The sequence below is a fragment of the Cavia porcellus genome, unplaced genomic scaffold (genome assembly GCF_034190915.1).
Source record: "Cavia porcellus strain 051 isolate PalLab524CR breed Dunkin Hartley unplaced genomic scaffold, mCavPor4.1 scaffold_6, whole genome shotgun sequence".
NCBI lineage: Eukaryota > Metazoa > Chordata > Mammalia > Rodentia > Caviidae > Cavia > Cavia porcellus.
The window spans coordinates 90850215-90869809 of record NW_026947489.1 but is presented as its reverse complement, the minus strand read 5'-3'; the positions used below and the strand labels follow the sequence as shown (position 1 = coordinate 90869809).

Below are 19595 nucleotides of genomic sequence, written 5' to 3'. Positions count from 1 at the left end.
AATATCTGACAAAGAATTCAAGAATGAAAACTCTAGCCAGGTGTGGTGGCATATGCCTGAATTCCCAGCACTTGGGAGGCTGAGGCAGGAGGATCATCATGAGTTGGAGACCATCCTGGATTACACAGTGAAACCCTGTCTCAAAAAAAATCAAAGGCTGAACAGTAAAAGTTCTTGCACAAACCCATGACTAAAGAAGTTTTGGGGACTCTGTTCAGTATGAATGACCATCACTTTAACCCTAGCCCTAGGGAGGCTGAGGCAGGGGACTCACACGTTCAAGTTATACATGGGCAACTTAACAGGACCCTGTCTCCAAATAAAAGGAAAGTAGAGATACAACCCAGGTATAAAGTGCCCTGGGGTCAGGCCCAGAGAGAGAGAGGGAGGGAGAGGGGAAGAAAGAGGACCGAGAGGGCTTTCTCTCCTTTACACACAGCCTCTTAGGTCCAGCAAACCTGATTATCTGAGTTTCTGAAGAGCCGCAGATGGAGAATGGGACAACAGGACAGTCACAACCCTGGCCTAAAGGACAAAATTAGAATACAGCAGCTCAGTGGTAGTCCAAGTGCTCGCCACACATGAGGCCCTGGGTTCAGGCCCCCTGTACCGAAACGCTGAACAGATAAAGGAGACACAGACAGTCGCAAAGCAGTCCCGGGGCAGTGACGACAGAGACGGACCTAAACGGCTCACATATCTCGGTAAACACCAGCTACGGTGACGGTGACGCACTCCTGTAATCCCAGGACCGTACTCGGGAGGCTGAGGCAGGAGGATCGCCAAAAGTTCACACAATACACACACATAGTGTGTTCAAAATCAGCGTGAAGTATATGGTGAGCTCTTGCCTCAAAAAATAAAATTTTTTTATATTTGTAAAGTCAGACAAACACATTCACAGTAACAACTCTCGCTGAAAAGTGTTCCAACGCCACTGCAGACTGGTTGGTTGGACTGAGAAAAGGTCCGAAGGCATCTGAGGATGGAACTGATCACAAATATTTGTAAGAATGGGTTTAAGCCAGGCGAGGTGGTGCACGGCTGTCATCCCAGCACTCGGGAGACTGAGGCAGGAGGATCACCAGGAGTTGGAAGCCAGCCTGTGCTACAGAGGGAGATCTTCTCTCAAAAACAAAACAAAACAAAACAAAAACAAGTTAGAGAAGGTACAGAGACCCTGGTGACCAGGACCAACATGCTCCAGCAAGCTGCCCGTGGCTGGAGTTCCAGTCCACCAAAAAGGGTCTCCCGGCCAGGTGCATGGACTGGTACGGGGTTGGACCATCAGGAAGGGAGGATGAAGGACTGCCTTTCCCCAAAGAAGGTTAACAACAAGGAACCATGCTGTGCCCCCTGCAGCCAGCGAGCTGCTGTGTGGGCCTGCTCCATCTTCCAGGCGCCCCACTGGGATCTGGGGTGCAGTCAGAGGGTTGCCCTCCACCCCGCAGGACAGATGGCAGCCAGGACGCAGGGGTTCCAGCTCCCATCCCTGCCTCTGGCCACATGGATGGCTTCACACCCAGGAGCAGAAGCAGGCAGGGCTGATCAGGGTTCCATCTAGGGACGGAGATCAGGCAAGCTGCCAGTGCCGTGCTTTGGTCTGCAGTGAGCGGTTATCACAGAACAAAAACAGAGTGATACCGAAGCCCACGGCTGGAACAGACCCCAATGTTTCCTCCTCTCTCAGGAACACAGGAGACACCCTCCTCTGACCTATCTGGACCCCACGTGCTGACAGGGACGGTTCCTGCTTCCCCCCAGAGCTGACCAGCTGCTGCAGAACAGGCCTGAGTTACCCTGGGAGCCGCCCACCTAACCCAAGAGGGGAAAACTACTTTTTAATTCCCAGGGCTCAACAGAGAAAGCATAATCCCAGCCACGGTCAAGGCCTTCAGCGGCTTCACCTCTTGAGCTGCTATTGGGTTTTTCTTTCTCCACCTTCAATTTCTTTCCTGGTGTTTTAAAGGCAGGCTCTCTCCACAGTTGGCCTGGAACTCACTATGTAGCCCCGGCTGGCCTCAAACTCACAGCAACCCTCCTGCCTCAGCCTCCTGAGTGCTGAGATTACAGGTGTGTGCCACCACCCGTGGCATAATTATCTCCTTTCTTTCAAATAATCTTACTGGGTGACTTTTCAGATTGCAAAAGTAATAAATGGTCATTGTCATAATTCAAACATCATGACGATACATGAAATAAAATTCATAACCTCTCTTATCTCCTAAACTTTCACTGTCTCATATATATGTAGGGCATAGTGTTAAGATGCCTTGTGGGTAGTTGGTACACGTACACAATACACTTTAATTCCTTTTTTTCATTTTTTTTCCCTTCCCAGTTTTTAGTCTTAAAAACAGGCCATGTCAAGACAGGGAGACAGACAGATGATAGACAGAAGACAGACAGATCCATTCAACTGTTTTAGTGACAGAGTCATATTCCATAACATGAGTTTGTTGTAGTTACTTTTCTTATGGCTGAAACAAAATATTGGATACCCAAATTGAAAGGAGGACAGGTTTGTTTGGCTCGCAGTTTGTGGAGGTTTCAGTCCACAGTCGGCTGGCTCCAAGGCGGGTGGCATGGCAGAGGGCGTCACAGAGCAGAAACAGCCCAGGTGGGCAGAAGACGGCAAAAGTAAGCAGTGAGAGAGGGCGCAGACCAGGCTCGTTCCGTCCCCTACACTGCACCCCCTGAGAGGAGGACAGTGCCGGTCCACCAAGTGGATAAGCCCAGCAGTCACCGCCCTTAACCCCAGCACCCTGAACCCCAGCATTGCACTAGGAACCCATCCCCCCTTGAGATCCAGCCTCCTGCAGGGGGACCCAAGAACGCATGAGACTCTGGGGGACATCAGACACAAACCATAACCGTGCCCTAATTTCCTTCATGGTCTCCTTGTTTGCCCACGAGTGGGCCTCATGTGCAGACTTCACGTCTTTAATTCCAAAAGTGGAGTTTCTGGGGCAAAGGAGATGCTGTGTACGGGCAGCCGTCTACACTTAACATTAGTTTCAGACCTTCCCAATTTCTGTTCCCTTCCTCATCGTGCACAATTTGGCATAAGCCTTTCACGGGGCTTTGCGTATTTAATCTTCAAGGTACACACGTTGTGTCAAAAAAAAAAAATGCCCCTGTCATTTACACACATGTTTTATAAATAAATGTTTAAGCTAGGGCTGTATGTGAGGCCAGCATTAAATCACTGGGCAAAGGTTTGCACCCGGGTTTATGAAAGCTGTAATTCACCGTGCAAACCCCGCCCTGATCCCTCCCACCCAGCCACGTGGGGGGCACAGAGATCCTGCCCTGCACCTCTCTCATTGTCAGCCCTTAACCTTAAGATGTGCAGAGCAGCAGGACACAGGGCCACAGCTACACACGACAAACTGACGGCCATTTTGGTTCCTAATATCCACAAATCATTTGCAACACAATGACTAATACTGCTGGTCTAACCAGAGACTGCTCCATTAAAAGAATAAAACCTACGGGGCTGGGGATTTAGCTCAGTGGCATAAGCGCCTGCCTTGCAGGCAGTCATGAGTTCAATCCCCGGTACTGATAAAAAGGAAAAAGACAAAAAAAAAAAAAAAAAAAAGAATAAAACCTACAAAAACATACTGTTTGAATAGTTTTGACCAAATCCTACTTTATATTTTTTCTACTACAGAGTCAAGGCCATAGTTGCAAATTAAAAAACCAAAACAAAACAGCCTTAAAGAAATGCATTAACCAGCTTGGTGTGGTGGTGCTCGCCCGCCACCCCAGCACTCAGGAGGCTGAGGCAGGAGGATCGTTGCGAGTTTGAGACCAGCCTGGGCTACAAAGTGAGCTCAAGGCCAGTCTGAACTGCATAGAGAGACCTTGTCTCAAAAAAACTAAAAAGAAAGAGAAGTGCATTCACCAACACAGCTCCGTAAAACCCTCCCATATTGTCTGACGACCTGATCGAGTTTGATCCAGACGCAACTGACGGGCAATTAATCTCCATTCATGCCCTGCTCTCCCTGTCAGGAGCAAAGCTCTGCTTGAGGCGGGATCTGAAGACGTCAATTAAAAACAGTCAGCTAACAAGAAAACCATCCTGGCTACAGGAAGCGGCAGGTGCAGGAAGGAGTTGTTGGCCAGTGTCACTGCTGCACAGGACAGAACCACACATCAAAACCCCTGAGGAAGTGGGTGCCGGGCAGACCCCTGATGGCACAAAGGCGTCTGGGCCCGGCGCTGCCCGCGAAGCCGGAATGTGGTTTACCAGGCTTGTGAATCGGCTTCCTCTCCTGGAATGGCAGACACCCATGAAAAGAGAGGCTTTGCCTCTTTAAACACCAGGGCCCAATTAAACTTTTAGCCACCTGGAAACCCAAAGGATGACAGCTTTGCGTCCGGAGTCCTAAAATGGAACCAAGAGCAGAGAGAAAGGCCGGACTTTTGATTCTTCAAGACGTTCATGTGCCCGGCAAAGAAGAGTTTTCTGCTCCTCAAGTTCAGATTTACCCAGCTCCTGAGCAAAGTGAATTTTGGAAACCTCACCTCCCAAGAAATACCCAACAGACGGCTCTACAGGGAAGCAGACCAGAACCGAAGGGTGCTACAAACAAAACCCAAGCGGGCTTGCCAAATATTGGATTAGAAGCCATTTATACCAAGATAACAAGGTAATAGAGATAGAAAACCAATTGGAGAGAAAACGGAAGGAAACACAGCTTGCCAGAAGTATGCCCTGCCCAAAGAAGGCCATATATAATATATATGTGTCAACTATGTCACTTGGCTGCCAAAGGCTTAATTCAGCAGGCTTCCTCAGGGGACCCAGCTGTGGCTACAGACTCAGCCTCTGTCTCCCTAGAAGTCCGGGAAAGCCAGAGCCAACTGGTTCTGCCACATGGGCCCAGTAGAGGATGCCACTGCGCCAGCAAAGGCTGCATGGCTCTAACGTGTGAGTGGCCTTCACTCCTCAAGGGTCTGCTGGGCCCTGTGGTTTGAGCGGATGGTGAAGCCAGCACCGTGGGTTGCTTCTGGAAAGGAAGGGAAGTGTGTGGGCCCTGCCCTGGTCAGAGGGTGATACCCCTAGAAGTCAGCCGGCAGAGTGCAAGGGGCAACCTGGGGGGCCTGTGCTGACAGCTGTGGGTGCCCACCAGACTTGGCTCCAGCACCCATGTGCCCCTCCCAGCGCCCTGGGCAGTCTGGGGCTGCTCCCAAGGTGTGGGGCTTGGGGGGGGGGCACAGGAAGAGTTGACCCCCGCTGGGGACCCAGAAAGTGTGGGACCTAAGGGAGGACAGGGTCCCCCCAACACGGTGGGAGCGTGGGGGCGGGTCCAGACACCTGGCCGCCCTGGAGGAGGCAGGCTGGCGCTGAAAAGCCAGCGCGGCCTTGGGGACTGACTGGGGCCCCTCCTGCCTCGCCCCTCGCTGGGGGGCGGCTCCCCGCGGGTCAGTGAGGCCGAGGCCGGGCGTTACCTTCCAGGAGCCACCGGATCTCCTCGGGGAGGGCGACGGCCTGCATCTGCGGGCGGGGCGAGCACGGCGCGGGCAGCGGGGACCAGGGCGCCGCGACACCTGCGCTCGGTGGCCGCGGGGCTCAGCGCCGGGCGGGGCGGGGCGCGCTCAGGAAGCGGCGCGCGCAGCGACCGGGCGGGCGGGGAATGGGGGGCCCCCGGGGATGGGACACGGGGGGGGGCGGGCTTGGGGGGTTATGGGAGCAGGGAGGGCGCATAGGGCTGAGGGCAGGGCCCCTGGGTGGTCTCAGGGGCCAAAGGGCCAAGGAACTGGGGGTCTCGAGACCAATGGGGAAGAAGAATCAGGGGCTCCCAAGGTCAAGGTGGAGGAATAGCGGGGCAGGGGACCAAAGGGTTAAGGGGTCAGGGGGTAGGGACTCGAGGCTTTGGGTGGCCTGCTTTCACATGGGGAGCTCAGCACCACACAAGGTGAGGGGCTTTTCTCTGGGCCCCCCACCAAAATAAAAGACTTCCCTGACTCAGGGAACCATGGTTGTTAGAGATACTGATGCTCTGAGCAGATGACCTCGAAGCGGCTTGCAGTGCCAAAACGCGGCGCGGAGAGGCACCATCTAAGAAAGCCTAGCGCCCCCATCCTCCATAGCCAACCAGTCCCGAGTCCATGCCCAGAAGATCGGGAAGGCGTCTGCGGCCTCAGGAAAGCCACCAGGGGTGAAGGGAATGATTGGAGGTCCTGATGACATGGAGCCGTCAGCCAGCACTGGGCCCCAGAGCAGCCTTTCCTCCCTCAGCCTGAAAGAACTTTAAAATGTGTGGGGCTCCTCCCCTAACTCCCCTTGGCCCACTGTGTGTGCCCCTTCCCGCAGCAGCTCTGGAGTCCTCTTTCATGAGGGTCTTTGGCTGCACTGTCAGGGAGGCCTCAAGGTCTCTCATGGTCACTTTGGTACCAGGGATCAAACTCATGATCTTGCGCTTGCCAGGCAGGAGCTTATGCTGCTGAGCTTAAACCCCCAGCCCCTCTCAGGGTCACTGTGAACAGCGCAGATGGAGCGGGGCTGCCCACCGTGCCTGCCTCTCCCTGGGACGGCGCCTGGCAGCAGCCATCACCAGATTCCAGTCACAGCAGAGAAAGACACTCTCAAAGGAGGACTTGCAGAGCTGCTGCGGAAAAGGACGGGGACCCGGGGGTAGGCGTGTTTGGAGCAGCCGGTGCATGTTGGGAGGAGGAGGATGTGTTTCCCGCTGGAATAGCTTTCTAGAATTCGGACATTCAGCCTCCATTTCAGTTGCACGTCAGAAGACAGAACAAGGGCTGTAAGGACAGAGCGGCCTGGATGACAGAAGGGGAAGGAGGTGAGGAGGAGGTGGGGCTCGGCAGGGGTTCTCCTGCTTACAGAGACCCCTGGGAACACCTCTGCAGGGAAGGACAGACCCACAAAGGGGGGAGCCCTAAATGATGCCAGGAAGCGACAGCTGTCAAAATAAATGCACGCTCTGCCCTGAAAGGTCCTAGAAGTCAGCGTGAGGATTTTGAGCTCCGTGGAGAGGCCCCGGGGGAGCCGTTGATAATTCTGGAGGTGCAGGGTGACCCCACCAGGACTCCTCCGCAGTGTGGCCTCCCACAGTTCTCCTTTCCCTTAGCTTGGGAAGGACACTTCTGTTCCCAGACTGGACCTGGGGAACAGGTCAGAGGGACTGGGAAGGGAAGAGAGGGCGCCAGAAGTGGTAAAGAGGTCTCTACAGCAGCCTCGGCTGGCACAAGGCCGGGACTGGCCCGGAAGCCAGGACAGGAGCAGAGGAAGGAGCCAGAAGAACCAGGGTGCGGGCGCCTGCTCCTGGAACAGTTTAAAGCCTTCCAGGGACAAAACCTCGAGGCCGAGGCCCAGCGGGCTTTGATTGCATCTGAAAAGGAAGCGCTGCTCGGTTCAGGGTCTCAATCTGTAGCTCAGGCCATTTCAAATTTGCTGCGATCCTCCTGCCTCAGCCTCCCACATGCTTGGATGCCAGAGGTATGGTGTCTGTCACACCTGGCTCCTTGGGGGTGTTTTTACCAACTCATTGCTCCCCTTAAAAAGTTGCAGCTGCTCTGAGATCATTTTGGGGTACGAATGACATGGGCTGAAAAGCAAAAGAGACACTGGAGTGGTCGTCGCAGGCTCATTTAGGCCTGGAGCCAAGGAGTTGGTTCGATGGGGGCCCTGCCGGCTGTCACACCTGGCTCACCCCTGGGGACACAGTGGACACTCGTGGGGAAGGTGCCCTTGACCCCTGTTTGCTCACAGGATCTCTGGGTCTTAGCAGGGAGAGGGTGGGAGCAGGAGCTGTGCCTCGGCGTGACCGGCAGGTTCCAACTGGACCCGGCACGTCACACCAGGCCACAGACAGACGCCCAGGTGCTGTGCTCGGCCCCCCTTAATCATCTGAGGACCCTGGACATTCTGGTAAATAGACAAATTCCTCTGAAGCCTTCTCCTTCTGTGAAATCCAATTTCGTAGGAAGCCCAATCTGATTGGGGGTCGCCATGGAAACCACATCCAGGAGGAGGAGGAGGAGGGATGCCAGACCGGAAAAACAAAAACAGAAACACCATCGCCAAGAGCCCTTTACCGCTCTGTGGGAAATATCAAGGAGATCTGGAGAGGCTGGCGGCTGAGGAGCCCCTGCCGGGTCCTGAGCGTGTGGCTGGGTGTGGTGTGGCTGTCACGGGAGAAGGCAGCCCGCTGTCGCCACTCACAGATCCCGGCTCCATCCACGTCCCCTTCATCCCTCCCTGGTGCCCAACCAGAGAGGCCTTAGCATCCTCTTTCTGGCTGCCCGTCCCCTGGGTGGACAGCAGAGGGTGAGGGGGTTAAGATGCAGGTCCCTGGCAGAGACCAAGAGGTCCCTGCCTGCCAGGCCTCGGGCTGTCTGCTGCTGCCAGGCTGGAGCACCCCTGTGCGGCTTCCAGGGGGCTCTATCGGGGGGCAAGGGAAGCAGCTGGCACCCAGAAGGGCACGGCCCTGCCCCAGCACCATGGATCTGGGGAGGAGAGAGAGGTGGGCAGGCACCCAGGCTTCACCCCAAGCTGCTGATCGATCCCTGGCTGCCGGGTCATGACACGTGGAGGAGAGGACGTCTGTCCCCAGGACATGTGGCCGCTGCGCCTCAGCCTCTTGGTCCCAGTCGCATCCCCCGGGTTTATTTACTCTTTAATTGACAGCGCCAGGCCTAATGAGGACAAGGGCTGCACACTTCATTAAGGGACCTGGGAGGAGAGGTGGTGCAGCCAGTGCCAGGAACAGGGCTCCTGCGGCTGTGAGAGCCCCTGCAGGAAGCTGCGGGCTGCCGTTCCAGATGGCAGGATGTGGTCAGGGGGCGGCGCCAGAGACAAGATGCTCACTGCAGCTCAGCCTTCAGTGGCTTTAAAATCCAAAGTTTCAGCCAAGTGTGGAAGCACACACCTGCGATCCGGGCACTGGGGAGGCTGAAGCAGGAGGGTCGCCCTGAGTTCAAGGCCAGCCTGGGCTACAAACTGGTCCCCAACGGTGACTTGCCAGCACTTGAACCCAGGTGCTGGTCCAAAGCTCCCACAGAACTGAACAACCCCTGAGAGAGGCAGATGCATCCCCCGGGTGGCCCAGCAGCTGCCGGAAACAGTCCCCATGGGTCCTCCACCATCTAGAGAGTGACCCCACTTTGTTCCCAGGGTCCCCTTTCTCCCCCACCCGCCTCCCTTTGGGGTGTCTCCTTTATCTGCTCCTGACACCAGATTGGGCTTCCCCGTTGGGCCCTGCTGAGACCCACAGAGACCCCGAAGACCAAAAAGGTTGCTGACTCTGGCTTCTCCTGACTTTGATTGGTTCTCTGGGGACCCGGAAGGGGGCTGGGGTCTCAGGATGTGTCAGCTGCCGCCAGATGATCTGAGCCTGCGGTCCTGGGCCTCCTCGGCATGCGGGGCCGGTGGGCAGGAGGAGGCCAGTTCTGCAGGCCACGCATCTGTGAGTGGGAAACTTCCAGAAAACAAGTCCGGATGGGGCACTGTGGCAGCCGAGGAGACCGACAGCAAATCAGAGAGGAAAAGCAACTTTCTTTATTCTTCCTTTTTTTTTTCTTTCTTTCTTTTGAAGAGCAATTTTCTAAAGTCAAACTGGGTTTCTTCGCTTTTCATTCTTCATCTATTATTCCAAAATAAGTTTTAAAAAGACCGTTGAGGCTCCCTAAACTCATTCCCCGCTTCCTGTCTGTCTTATTGCTCACTTTGCAGGATCTGGGGAGGGGAATTTGAGTACAAGCCGGGGCTGGTGTTATTTAGGGTCCAGCAGAAACCCCTGGCCCCTGCAGCCCACTTGCCGGGCCCAGAGGGTCCCACCCTGAAGGAAAACCAAGATCCCAGCCAAGTCACCGTCAGTCAGTGTACACAGATGCGGGGTGCGGGGCGCAGACCTGGGCAGAGCAGAGCTGATTCCCCCAAGGTAGGGGGCGCAGTCTCCCGCCCTCCTGGACGTCCCCTAGGGTGACCTTTCAGTTCTCAAGACCTGTTCCCTCCTCGCCTGCACAGCTGCCTCTGAGTGCATTTTGGGCTTCCCCTCTCTGAGTGTCCCCGGTCAGTGTCCCTGGGCCCCTGGGGCGCCAGCTGGTCCAGCACAGCCTCTCTTCCTCCCTACAGGACGGCAGCTTAGTCTGGGGGCCTTGATTTTTGGGGTTCTCTATTTCAAAGGGAGTAAAACCTAACAAAATAAAACAGAATAAAGCCAATCAAAACAAAACAGTGAAAGTGATACAGGACAACAGGAAATCAACAATGGTCACCATAATATCTCTTGTCCTGTTATCGGTACTGTCAGGCATACTAAAATCAAACAGAACAATACAGAATGAAACGAATCGAGACAGAACATTGAATAAAACAAAACCATAAATCAGAACAAAACAAAACAGAACCATATTGAGTTTCAAAACAGGACGGAAGGACCCCCCAAGGCGGCTACGCTGGGTACTGTTGTGTCACCGTCCTAACGGATGCTGGGGCCGCTGGCCCGGGCCTGCAGAGTCAAACAATGCAAGCATTCAGAGTTCTGCACCTCAGTGGCTATGTTTTCCTCCGAATCAGCCAGCTGCTGGGATGCGGGGCAAGGGGTCCTCGAGTCTCAGCCTGCGTGCCGTCAGCTCACGGGAAGAGCCAACCGGCTGGTCTCCTTCCCTTCCTTTTAAAGACAGAATCATCCCTTCTCTATCTGTCCCTCTCCGCTGTCCCCCATGTCTTGCATCCCATGTTCTCTTTCACACGCGGTCTTTCTCCCTCAGAGATCACTTCGGGTCTCCTTTATCCTCCAAGAGGAAAGGAGAAATCTTCCTTCCACCCCCAGCCTTCTCTAACCCGCCCACTCTTTCTCCTCCTCCCACCGCCCTCATCGACTTCCTCCGTCAAACCCCACATCCTGTCCTCACACCCTGAGGTGACCTTCCAGGGACACCGCCTTCCACCGCCTCTCCATCCTACCAGCCTCCTCTCCACGGCTCCGAAGGGCCCTGGCTGCCTGCTCCTGCCAGAAGCACCAGTTCCCTGGCTCTGAGCTCTGCCCTGTCCCGGTCCTGCTCCCCTCTTAACCGCCCTGTTCTGGAGACAGGGTCTCTCTATGTGGCCCTTGCACTCACTTTGTAGCCCAGGCTGGCCTGGAACTTGGGGTGATCCTCCTGCCTCAGCCTCCCGAGTGCTGGGATGACAGGCGTGTACCACATACCTGATTTCCTGTTATTTCTCTGCCTCCTTGTGCTTCCTCTCCTCCCTCTGATTTCATTTCTCTCCTTGTCCCTGCGTTCCCAGAGTTTTCCTCCTGGCAGGAATCCTTTCTATGGCTTGTTTTCTAATTGATACTTCTCTCCATGTTCCAGCCTGGACAGTTGAGCATTTCCAATAGTTTCTTATGTCCACTCCTCTTAATTCTTTCCATGGCAACAGATTTGTGGCCGGAGCCTGGGCCGGGGAGCAGGAAGCCCTAGGTTCCAATCCTGGTCTAAGACTGGGCCACGCTCTGCAAGGTTCATTATCTTCATCTGTCCGCTGGAGATCAGAATTCCTGCCTGCCAGGTCCCTCATTTTGTCCAGTGATGATAAACTGTAGGCCTCCACTGGGTGTGGTGGCGCACACCTGCCATACCAGCACTCAGGAGACTGAAGCAGGAGGGTCTCTGTAAGTTTAAGGCCAGGCTGGGCTACAGAGTAAGCTCAAGGCCACCCTGGACTACCTAGCAAGACCCTGTCTCAGAAAGCCAAACAGATAAACAAAAGCCCCATAGGCCTCATCTTGGACCTTCTTACCTTCATTCCAAACTCCCACCAGCCTGCAAATCCACCCCGCCCAGTAACCGAGAAGAGCAAGCCAGCCTCAGACAGCCAGTCTCCCTGCGCCCCATGCAAGCTTGGGTCCACGTCCCAAAGCCCAAGCCTGACCCATCAAAGAGGTGACCAGCACAGCAGGTCCTGAGGTCAGACAGCCCTGTGCTCAAATCCACCACCTGCCATAGTGACCTCTGACAAATTACTTATCTACTCGGTGCCTTGATTTCTTCATCTGTGCAGTGTGGAGAGTAACACTATTTTCAAGGTTGCTGTGAAAACCCGAAGAGCTAACATGAACCATTTATAACGGCTGCAGTGCAGCACAGGCTTCAACATGATCAGCTACTGTATTATTAGCGAGCTCTTCCTGAGACAGGGTCTCGCTATATAGTTGAGCCTGGCCTTGAACTCATAATGATCCTCCTGCCTCAACCTCTCAGGCACTGGGATTATAGGGGTGCATTATTGCATCTGCTGTGTTATTATTATTATTATTATTATTATTATTATTATTATTTGGCTTTTTGAGACAGGGTCTCTATGCAGTTCAGGCTGGCCTTGAGTTCACTTTGTAGCCCAGGCTGGTCTTCAATTTGCAGTGATCCTCCTGCCTCAGCCTCCTGAGTGCTGGGATTACAGGGGTGCACCACCATGCCTGGTATTATCTCTGGATTGGTATTATCTGTGGATTCCCTGCAACAATGAGCACCTAGTATGTGCTCAGTAAAAATACACACACACACACACACATCACTGATAATCTCTCACTTGACCCTTCTTACTAACTAAAGATATGAGAAGTAACTGCCCAAGAGATGGATTCGTTTATCTGCAGAGAACACAGTTTCCTTTCCGTGAAGCTAACTTGCCTTTAAAGAGGTGGCCTGGCTGTCTTTGGCCTCAGACACTAGCAAACTGCAGTCATCAGTGTCTCCTCACCCACTCCCATGGTCTTCCTGCCCTATCTCTTTGCGGACCCACGCAGTGTCCCCCAAAACACTCAGGGAGAACCCCAATCCAGATGTCATGGAGATTCACTCATGGTGGCAGATGCCGAACTTCCCCTACAAACACAGCCCTGCGGGGAGCCCAGCGGCCTCCCAGCTGCTGCCCTGGAAGTGGTGTCCACAGGATTCAGCTCCCCCCAAAAGGAAAGCAACACTTTGTCTCCGGAGTTCTGACTTCAAGACAGACTGCATCCCACCGCCAAGGGCCGGGGCAGCCGGGGGAGCATACTCCTCAGGAAAACACCTCTGTCCTAGGTGACACATGGGACTTGTGCCACCAAGCTGTCGATCTAGATTTCCTCTCCTGGAGCTCAGTGTTCCATCCCGAGCCCCCGACAAGTTGTGAGAGGTGCACTGCAGAATATTCAGGATCGCTTTATGCTCACGGTGCTTAAATCGAGCTGTGAGCAGCCCCCGCTCCGGCCTCTCTCAGGTGCCTGCGTTATCTCCACTCTGCTCCGCGGTGCAGAAATAATTGTCTCAGGACTACGGGCAAAATTGATGGTTACCAGCTGAGTCAGCACGCGCTTCTTTTCTTATTCTGTCCAAGAACGGGGTGCTATTTAGGCCTCCCGACACCTGGGGCTCCTGATAAGTCACCCCCTGGTTGCCTTCCTGCAGGATGGTGCAGTGAGGTGTTTGGAGGGAGCAGACTGGAGCGGTTATCAGCAGGCTTCACGCACAAAATCGAAACCAAGGGCAGTGCGGTGGAGGTCCCCCCCACTCCACCTGGCCCCTGAGGCCTGTGCTCGGGACTTGGAGGAGGTGTTAGAGAGAGGGAAAACACTCCATCCACACCTTGGGGCTCCCCTCGCCTGCTACCTGGTCCTCCTTTCTCCCTGCACCCCTGGCTCCACGAAAGCCTGCCTGTGTGGAGAAGCCCCCTTTCCTGCTCTCCAAGCTCTTCCTCTTATCGCTGGGATGTAACTCCAGGATGCGGGCTGGTGGGGGAGAGCAATTGGCCTGCCTCTGCCTTTAAATATCACTGACACGTACAGACAACACCCTGGCAGCATGAGAGGTTTCCATGGCGACACAACGCAGGCCACGACCTCTGTAAATGTAATCAGAGCCCTGGGATTGGTGCGGGAGACAGGTTTAATTTCTCCTCCGGAGGCAGCTCTGTGGTCCAGGCCCTGCGTAGGCCTTTTACATTGACAGACAACCTGTTATCTTGGCCTGGGCAGCTCCTCTAGTGGCAACCCCTGCTGCCCCAGAGCGGCTTCCTCTAGCCGACAGAGCAGAGCTGAAGGGTGTGAGAGGTTGCGAGGGACCAGAACAGCCGTCACAGTGATACCCGCCATCCCTACCCAGAATCCTTGGCAGCTAGCACTGTCCCTTAACCGAGAAGCAGTTGTGGCCCAGATCCAGCCCAGGCCTCGGAGGCTTGCCCAAGGGTTCCACCTGTGCTGTGCCACCCAGTGGTGTGAGTTTGGGGAGAGTCATTTCACCTCAGGGCTCAGCATCTTCACCCCAGGGAGAAAATGCCTGGGGAAGGGGACGCGGAAATCTTCCCATCTGCTTCTGGTGGAGAGCCCCCTGCCCTAGAGAAGCCCTGCCCCAGGAAGGGAGCTTTAATCTCACTGGTCACCTGGGGACACCTTGCAGGGCCTCAGGGGACTTCCTTCCCACCATCCTAACCTAGAGACAAAGCCAAATCACGATTTGCTATAAACTCGGCCAAAGCAGGAGATGAGTTTTGCATTGAATTGATGGGGACCAGAGGCTCGGAGAGAGAAATGGAGCAGCCCCAAGGAGAAGGCCCAGCACTTCTCGGGCTGCTTGGTGACCAGCGTCATCAGCATGGGATGCTGGCCCGGTTCAGCTCCCAGTCACCCAGCTTCTTTGAGTCTTTCATTCATCCTGTTTGGCACCAGAGACAAAAACAAGATTCGGGCCAAGAAGAGATCTACAGGACCAGGAGACATGTCCCTCTCCCAGGGAGAGCTATCTCTAAGATTCTCCCTGCAGAAGTGAACAGAGAATCTCAGGGTGTCAGCGCTGTGGGCATCCCTGACCCTGCGCGTGCGCAAGAGAGACCAGGGCCCCAGCCTGCAGAGAAGTTAGATGCCTGGGTTACAGCAAAGAAACCAAACCACACAGGCAGCGGGACCTCTCTGGAGACTGTCACCTCCTGAGCACTAAGAGAGCCTCAAACGAAATTGAAATGGAGAGGAAGTGGGCTACGGGGGGAGCTCTCCCAAGTGGTTCTTGGACATGAGCATCCGGAAATGGTGATTTGGCTAAATGTACAGAGAACAGCCTCACCACTTCCTGTGGTGGCTGGTGCCCACGTGGTGAAGATTCTAGAGAACACAGTAAGCGGCAGGACCGTGCACTTCGTTCAACAGTCCCCACAGGCCGGCCCCAGGGGATACACATGCTTTCTTCTGGCCCACGGAGGAAAAGGGGAACCTGATTGTCCCCAGGTTTCATTGGTTAAGGTCCAGCCCAGAATCGTGAAATCAAGGAGTAGCAGAGTTTGCAGGAACCCCAAGGGAACAGCTGGCCCCACATCACCTCTTGGGGTTGCTCAGAAACCAAGCTAGCTGGGACAGGTGATTTGATTGCCTTTGCTTCTAATTTAAGGACTCTGTGTCTCCACTGAAATAAGGTTCCTTCTAGCTCTCACACACCAGATTCCCACAGTCTTTAGAAATAGGAGCACCCGCCTTTATGGGCACCCCTGCAAAATTATGCAAAGGGTAATTTGCGTTTTGTAAACAGGAAAATTCTCCTGGCCCCAAGGTTAGCATCGTTGTGTAGCAAGCACTGAGGTGGATCTGACTTCCAGAGGGCACCCTGCCTCCAGGCCAGCAGGAGCTAATGTTTTAAGAAGGAAAAACCCAGTTACACTTTATTCCTGTTGGTCCAAGATATCCGGACTCCACCAGCAGCACAGCTTGCGGCGGTGAGTCCTGTGGCTTGCCGTGAAGGGTACAGGGCTGGCTCCGGGTGGCTCAATGGGCCTCATGCAAGAAAAGGAAAAAGAAAGAGAAAAGTGAAAGAACCAAATATTTCTGTTCTGTGACATTTTTGTTACCGCCAAAAAGGTCTCCGAGTTCCCCTGTGGCCAAAAAAGGAAGCAGGAATGTTCACTCAGGTCCCTTCTTTGCTTCACGCAGCCCTTATGGACCCAGAATTGTGACACAAATAAATAGGGACAATGTTAACGCTCAAAGAAACGACCTGGTGGGTATGGAACCACTCTGTCCCCAGGATGGCAGCCAAGCACGTGAGCTATTAAGGCCTCGTCAGTAACGTGTGTCAGGTGTCAACTCAGGACTCTGGAGACCACAGTATCTGCCTGTGTAATGCCTCAGTGTTACCTGAGCACCCAGGGGGCATTTAATCTCAAAACAGAGGTTCTCAAAGTAGATGCTCAGTTAGGGATTCGCATGGACAGTGGGGTGCAGGCCCAGGTCCATCTAACAGAGAGTCGCACCCTCATAAAGAAGCTGAGAGGACCTCTGGCCTCCGCTGTCCTGGCAGCCCTGACTGGCATTCTTACCAGGGCCTTCATTTTAAATGACATTTTGTCTCCTAAAAGTCTGAACGGAAAGGAGCCCAGCTCACCCGTTTTGCCTCAGCAGGCGGGCCGGATACCCGAGGTGTGCCAGGAACAGTATCCGGTATCTGGTGGCCAGAGTCCTAAATAAATAACACATGAGTCACCTGGAGGGCTATATTCCCCTGCTTATCCCATTAGCATGTGTCACTTGATCAGATTAGTGGCCTCCGGAGGAGGAGTTAACGGTGGACACAGGAAGGTAGGTTTTGATAAGATGTGATGGCGGAAAAATGCCTCAGACCCTGAGCGTTACCCCGAGAACTCAGGCTGGGGGGGCGGGGGGAGACACGACACTCGGATTCATTCAAAGGACAGGGTATCGGGCAGGATGGAGCCCAAAGGGCCCTGCAGGTGCGTGTGCCTGGGAGCTTGGATTGCCGCCGCCTTCTGGAATCTTCCTGGCTCAGCCTCACCGGCTTCTCTGCACTGATGGAAGTTTTCTTGCACTCTGCTTTGTCCTCCAGGGGTGAGCGGGGGAGACGGCTTTAACCGTCTGCCTCTCGGTCCACAGATCAGCAGCTCCTGTTTGTCAAATGTGATTATTTTCCTCCTTCTCCTTTCCTGTATCTTTCGGAGACATCCAGGGTTCCTTCACCGATGTGCCTCACTTCTCCCGCCCCTGCCAGTGCAACCCATCTGGGTTTGGTGAATTATCTCCATTCCTTTTGAAAGTGCTTATCCCTGGGCTTCGGGTATAGATTGGTGGTGGAGCCCTTGTCTAGCAAGTGCAAGGTCCTGGGTTCCATCCTCAGCACTGCTAGGAGAGGAGGGAGGGAGGGGGAGGGGGAGGGGGAGGGGGAGGGGGAGGGGAGGGAAACAGGAGGGGAGGGGGAGGGGAGAGGAGGGGGAGGGGGAGGGGGGAGGGGAGGGGAGGGGGAGAGGGAGGAAGCGGGGAGGAACAGAAAGCCACGCAATGGATTTTTTTGGTCCCAGTGGTCTCCTTATCTGCCCAACAACCTGGCTTCTTTAAGGGCTCCTGGTATAAATAAGATTCTTGATTATAAGAGACAGAAACCCAAATCCAACAGACTTGCGCAGAAAAGGGGAAACTGTTACCCAGATTCCTAGGAAGTGGGAAGTCATTGAACAAGGAAGGCAGAACCATGGCTAGGCCTTAAACTCAGCTGCTCTTCGACTTCCTGGACCCGCGGCCTCGCTGGCCGCAGGGCAGCCCCTCTCATGGGCCGCACAGTCAGCTGTGGCCACCGATGGTGTCGCACAAGAACATGCAGGTTTCCTACTACTCCCTTCCTCCGCCTCGGCCTCAGTCCTGGCCCCCTTCGCCTCACCTTGGTGGTCACCGAGTCTGATCCCCTGACATTTTCCCCGTTCTCTTCCGGTCTACACTTGTCCCTTTCTCGTGGAAACCGCAGGGGTGTCTCGTCATTCTGGCTGACCAGCGCCCCACACCGCCACTCCTGTCTTTACCTCCCACCTGCAAGCTCCCGAGGGTCTAGATCTCTCCTGTTATTTACCTCTGGGTCCCCAGCCCTGGTACCTAAAAGAGCCTCAACCAATGCTTATTAAATGCTGCAAATCCCTCTGGGTTTTCTAAAAATACTTTTTGACCAAGGGCGATAAATGCCGGCCTGTAATCCCAGAACTCCAGAGGAAGAAGCAGGAGGATCACAGCAAGTCGGACCCAGTCTGGGCTACACAATGAGTTCAAGGCTAACCTGAACTCTATAGGGAGATCCTGCCTCGAAAAAACTAAAGCATAATATTAACAACAATAACGAAGAAAAATACTTTTCATTTTGTAATAATTTCAATCACAGGAAACTTATCATAGTACCTAGAACTCCTGTTCACCATTCTCTCAGATTCATTGTCATTAGTTTTTGCCACTTTTACTATTTCATATTTCTATAAATTTACCGATTTTCCGCTGATCCATCTGAGAGTAAATCACAGACATCCTGTTCCGGTCCCCTGAGGAGTCCAGTCCTCTGCAGTGTCCGCTTTCTCAGGTTGTTTCTCTTATAACAGTCACACCCAGTAGCTTCCAGATTGAGGCAAGTTAATGGCCTACATTCTTGTTCAGGCAGGTGTTGTAATTTTAGAGAAGTGGCACTGGGGATTCCAGGAGCGCATGCTCGGGGTCACCTCTCTTACTCCTTCCTGGCCACAGCTGCAGCTGTGGGGTTGGGGGTGACTCCTAGCACAGCCCCTGCTGAGCACGCTCTGTCTGTCCCAGCACCCCTACTTGCACAGCAGCTTGCCAGCACCCACATTCTCATCTCCTGCGTGCAAACCCCCCTGCTGGGGTCCCAGGGCGAGCCGAAGCCAGGGCACCGGAAGTGAGGGCTGGCAAGACCTCGAGCTGCCCGCACCAGGTGTGGGTAGCTGCCGTCGGGAGGGAGGAAGACACCGAGGCCGGGAGGTTTGCACACCTCGCGTGCACGCTGGGCCTGCTCAGCTGAGCGGAATACCAAGCGCGGGCGTCTCGGAGCCTCGCTTCACCTCCACCAGGCAATCGACAGGAGAAGCAGCCAGCGAGACCGACAGACTGTCACTGGCAAAATGAACTGTCACCTCCCATTTTTCAGAGGCGCGGCGGGATGAATTGCAGCCTTGAACCGTGCGGCCCGCTGCTGATTGAGTTCCGCTGTCTTCGAACCCCGCCGAACAAGGCGAGTTCATTTCAGGCTGACGTCCGCACCGCTTATCAATTTAGGAGCCAGGAGAATTAACCGCTTCGGGGCTGATGTTCTCCCTCCCCCTGCTTGGAATCTGCATCCGGAAAGGTCAGGAAAATAAATCTCCGGGTCCTGAAAGTATCAGATGCAGTTTGGAGATGCGATCTCAGAAGAGGCCGAGTCCAGCAGAGCCCAGGCCCAGAGCTTCCGGAGGCCCTGGACAGCCAGCAGCCCAGCTTGAAGGTCCCTGTTTTGCTGAGCTCCTCGTCCTCAGGAGCCTGCTGCCCGCTAGGAGGTGCCATCGTGTTCAGGGACACAGATCCGGTGCAGTGTTTCCTTTAGCACTGGGGATTCATTGGAAAGGTTGGGACAAGTCAGGGTCTCGGGGTGGCGTGGAGGAGGAGACATCTGGGCTGTCCCCAGCATTCATGGGGACCAGGCCGTGCTAGAAACAGCTCTTTGGAGCAGAGCTGAACATGACCAAAGCAGAGGGTTCTGTCTGCAGAAGACCGGGCTTTACACCTATGCCCTGCCCGCACTGCCTCTGCTGGTGTGGACAGTGCTTCTCCGGGAGACTCCTGTGTCCAGCAGCAGTG

General features: G+C 54.5%; 1 protein-coding gene and 1 long non-coding RNA gene across 4 annotated transcripts in view; both read right to left on the bottom strand.

Moving 5' to 3' along the window:
* Positions 1-5620, bottom strand: part of Skap1 (src kinase associated phosphoprotein 1) — a 222539-nt gene extending 216919 nt beyond the window's left edge. For 2 of the 3 annotated variants that reach the window (XM_063251430.1, XM_063251432.1), the window contains exon 1: positions 5464-5619. In XM_063251430.1, coding sequence (XP_063107500.1) covers positions 5464-5509 — 46 coding nt within the window. In that variant the 5' untranslated portion in view covers positions 5510-5619. Of the gene's footprint in view, positions 1-5463 lie in introns of all 3 variants that reach the window. The other variant, XM_063251431.1, reaches the window with a different exon arrangement.
* An 8137-nt stretch (positions 5621-13757) lies between these two features.
* Positions 13758-18905, bottom strand: LOC134476288 (uncharacterized). Its single transcript, XR_010047868.1, has 3 exons — positions 18239-18905; positions 16366-16440; positions 13758-15758 (listed from the first exon to the last, which is right to left on the bottom strand). It is a non-coding gene; the product is annotated as an uncharacterized LOC134476288 (long non-coding RNA).
* Positions 18906-19595: the final 690 nt, after the last annotated feature.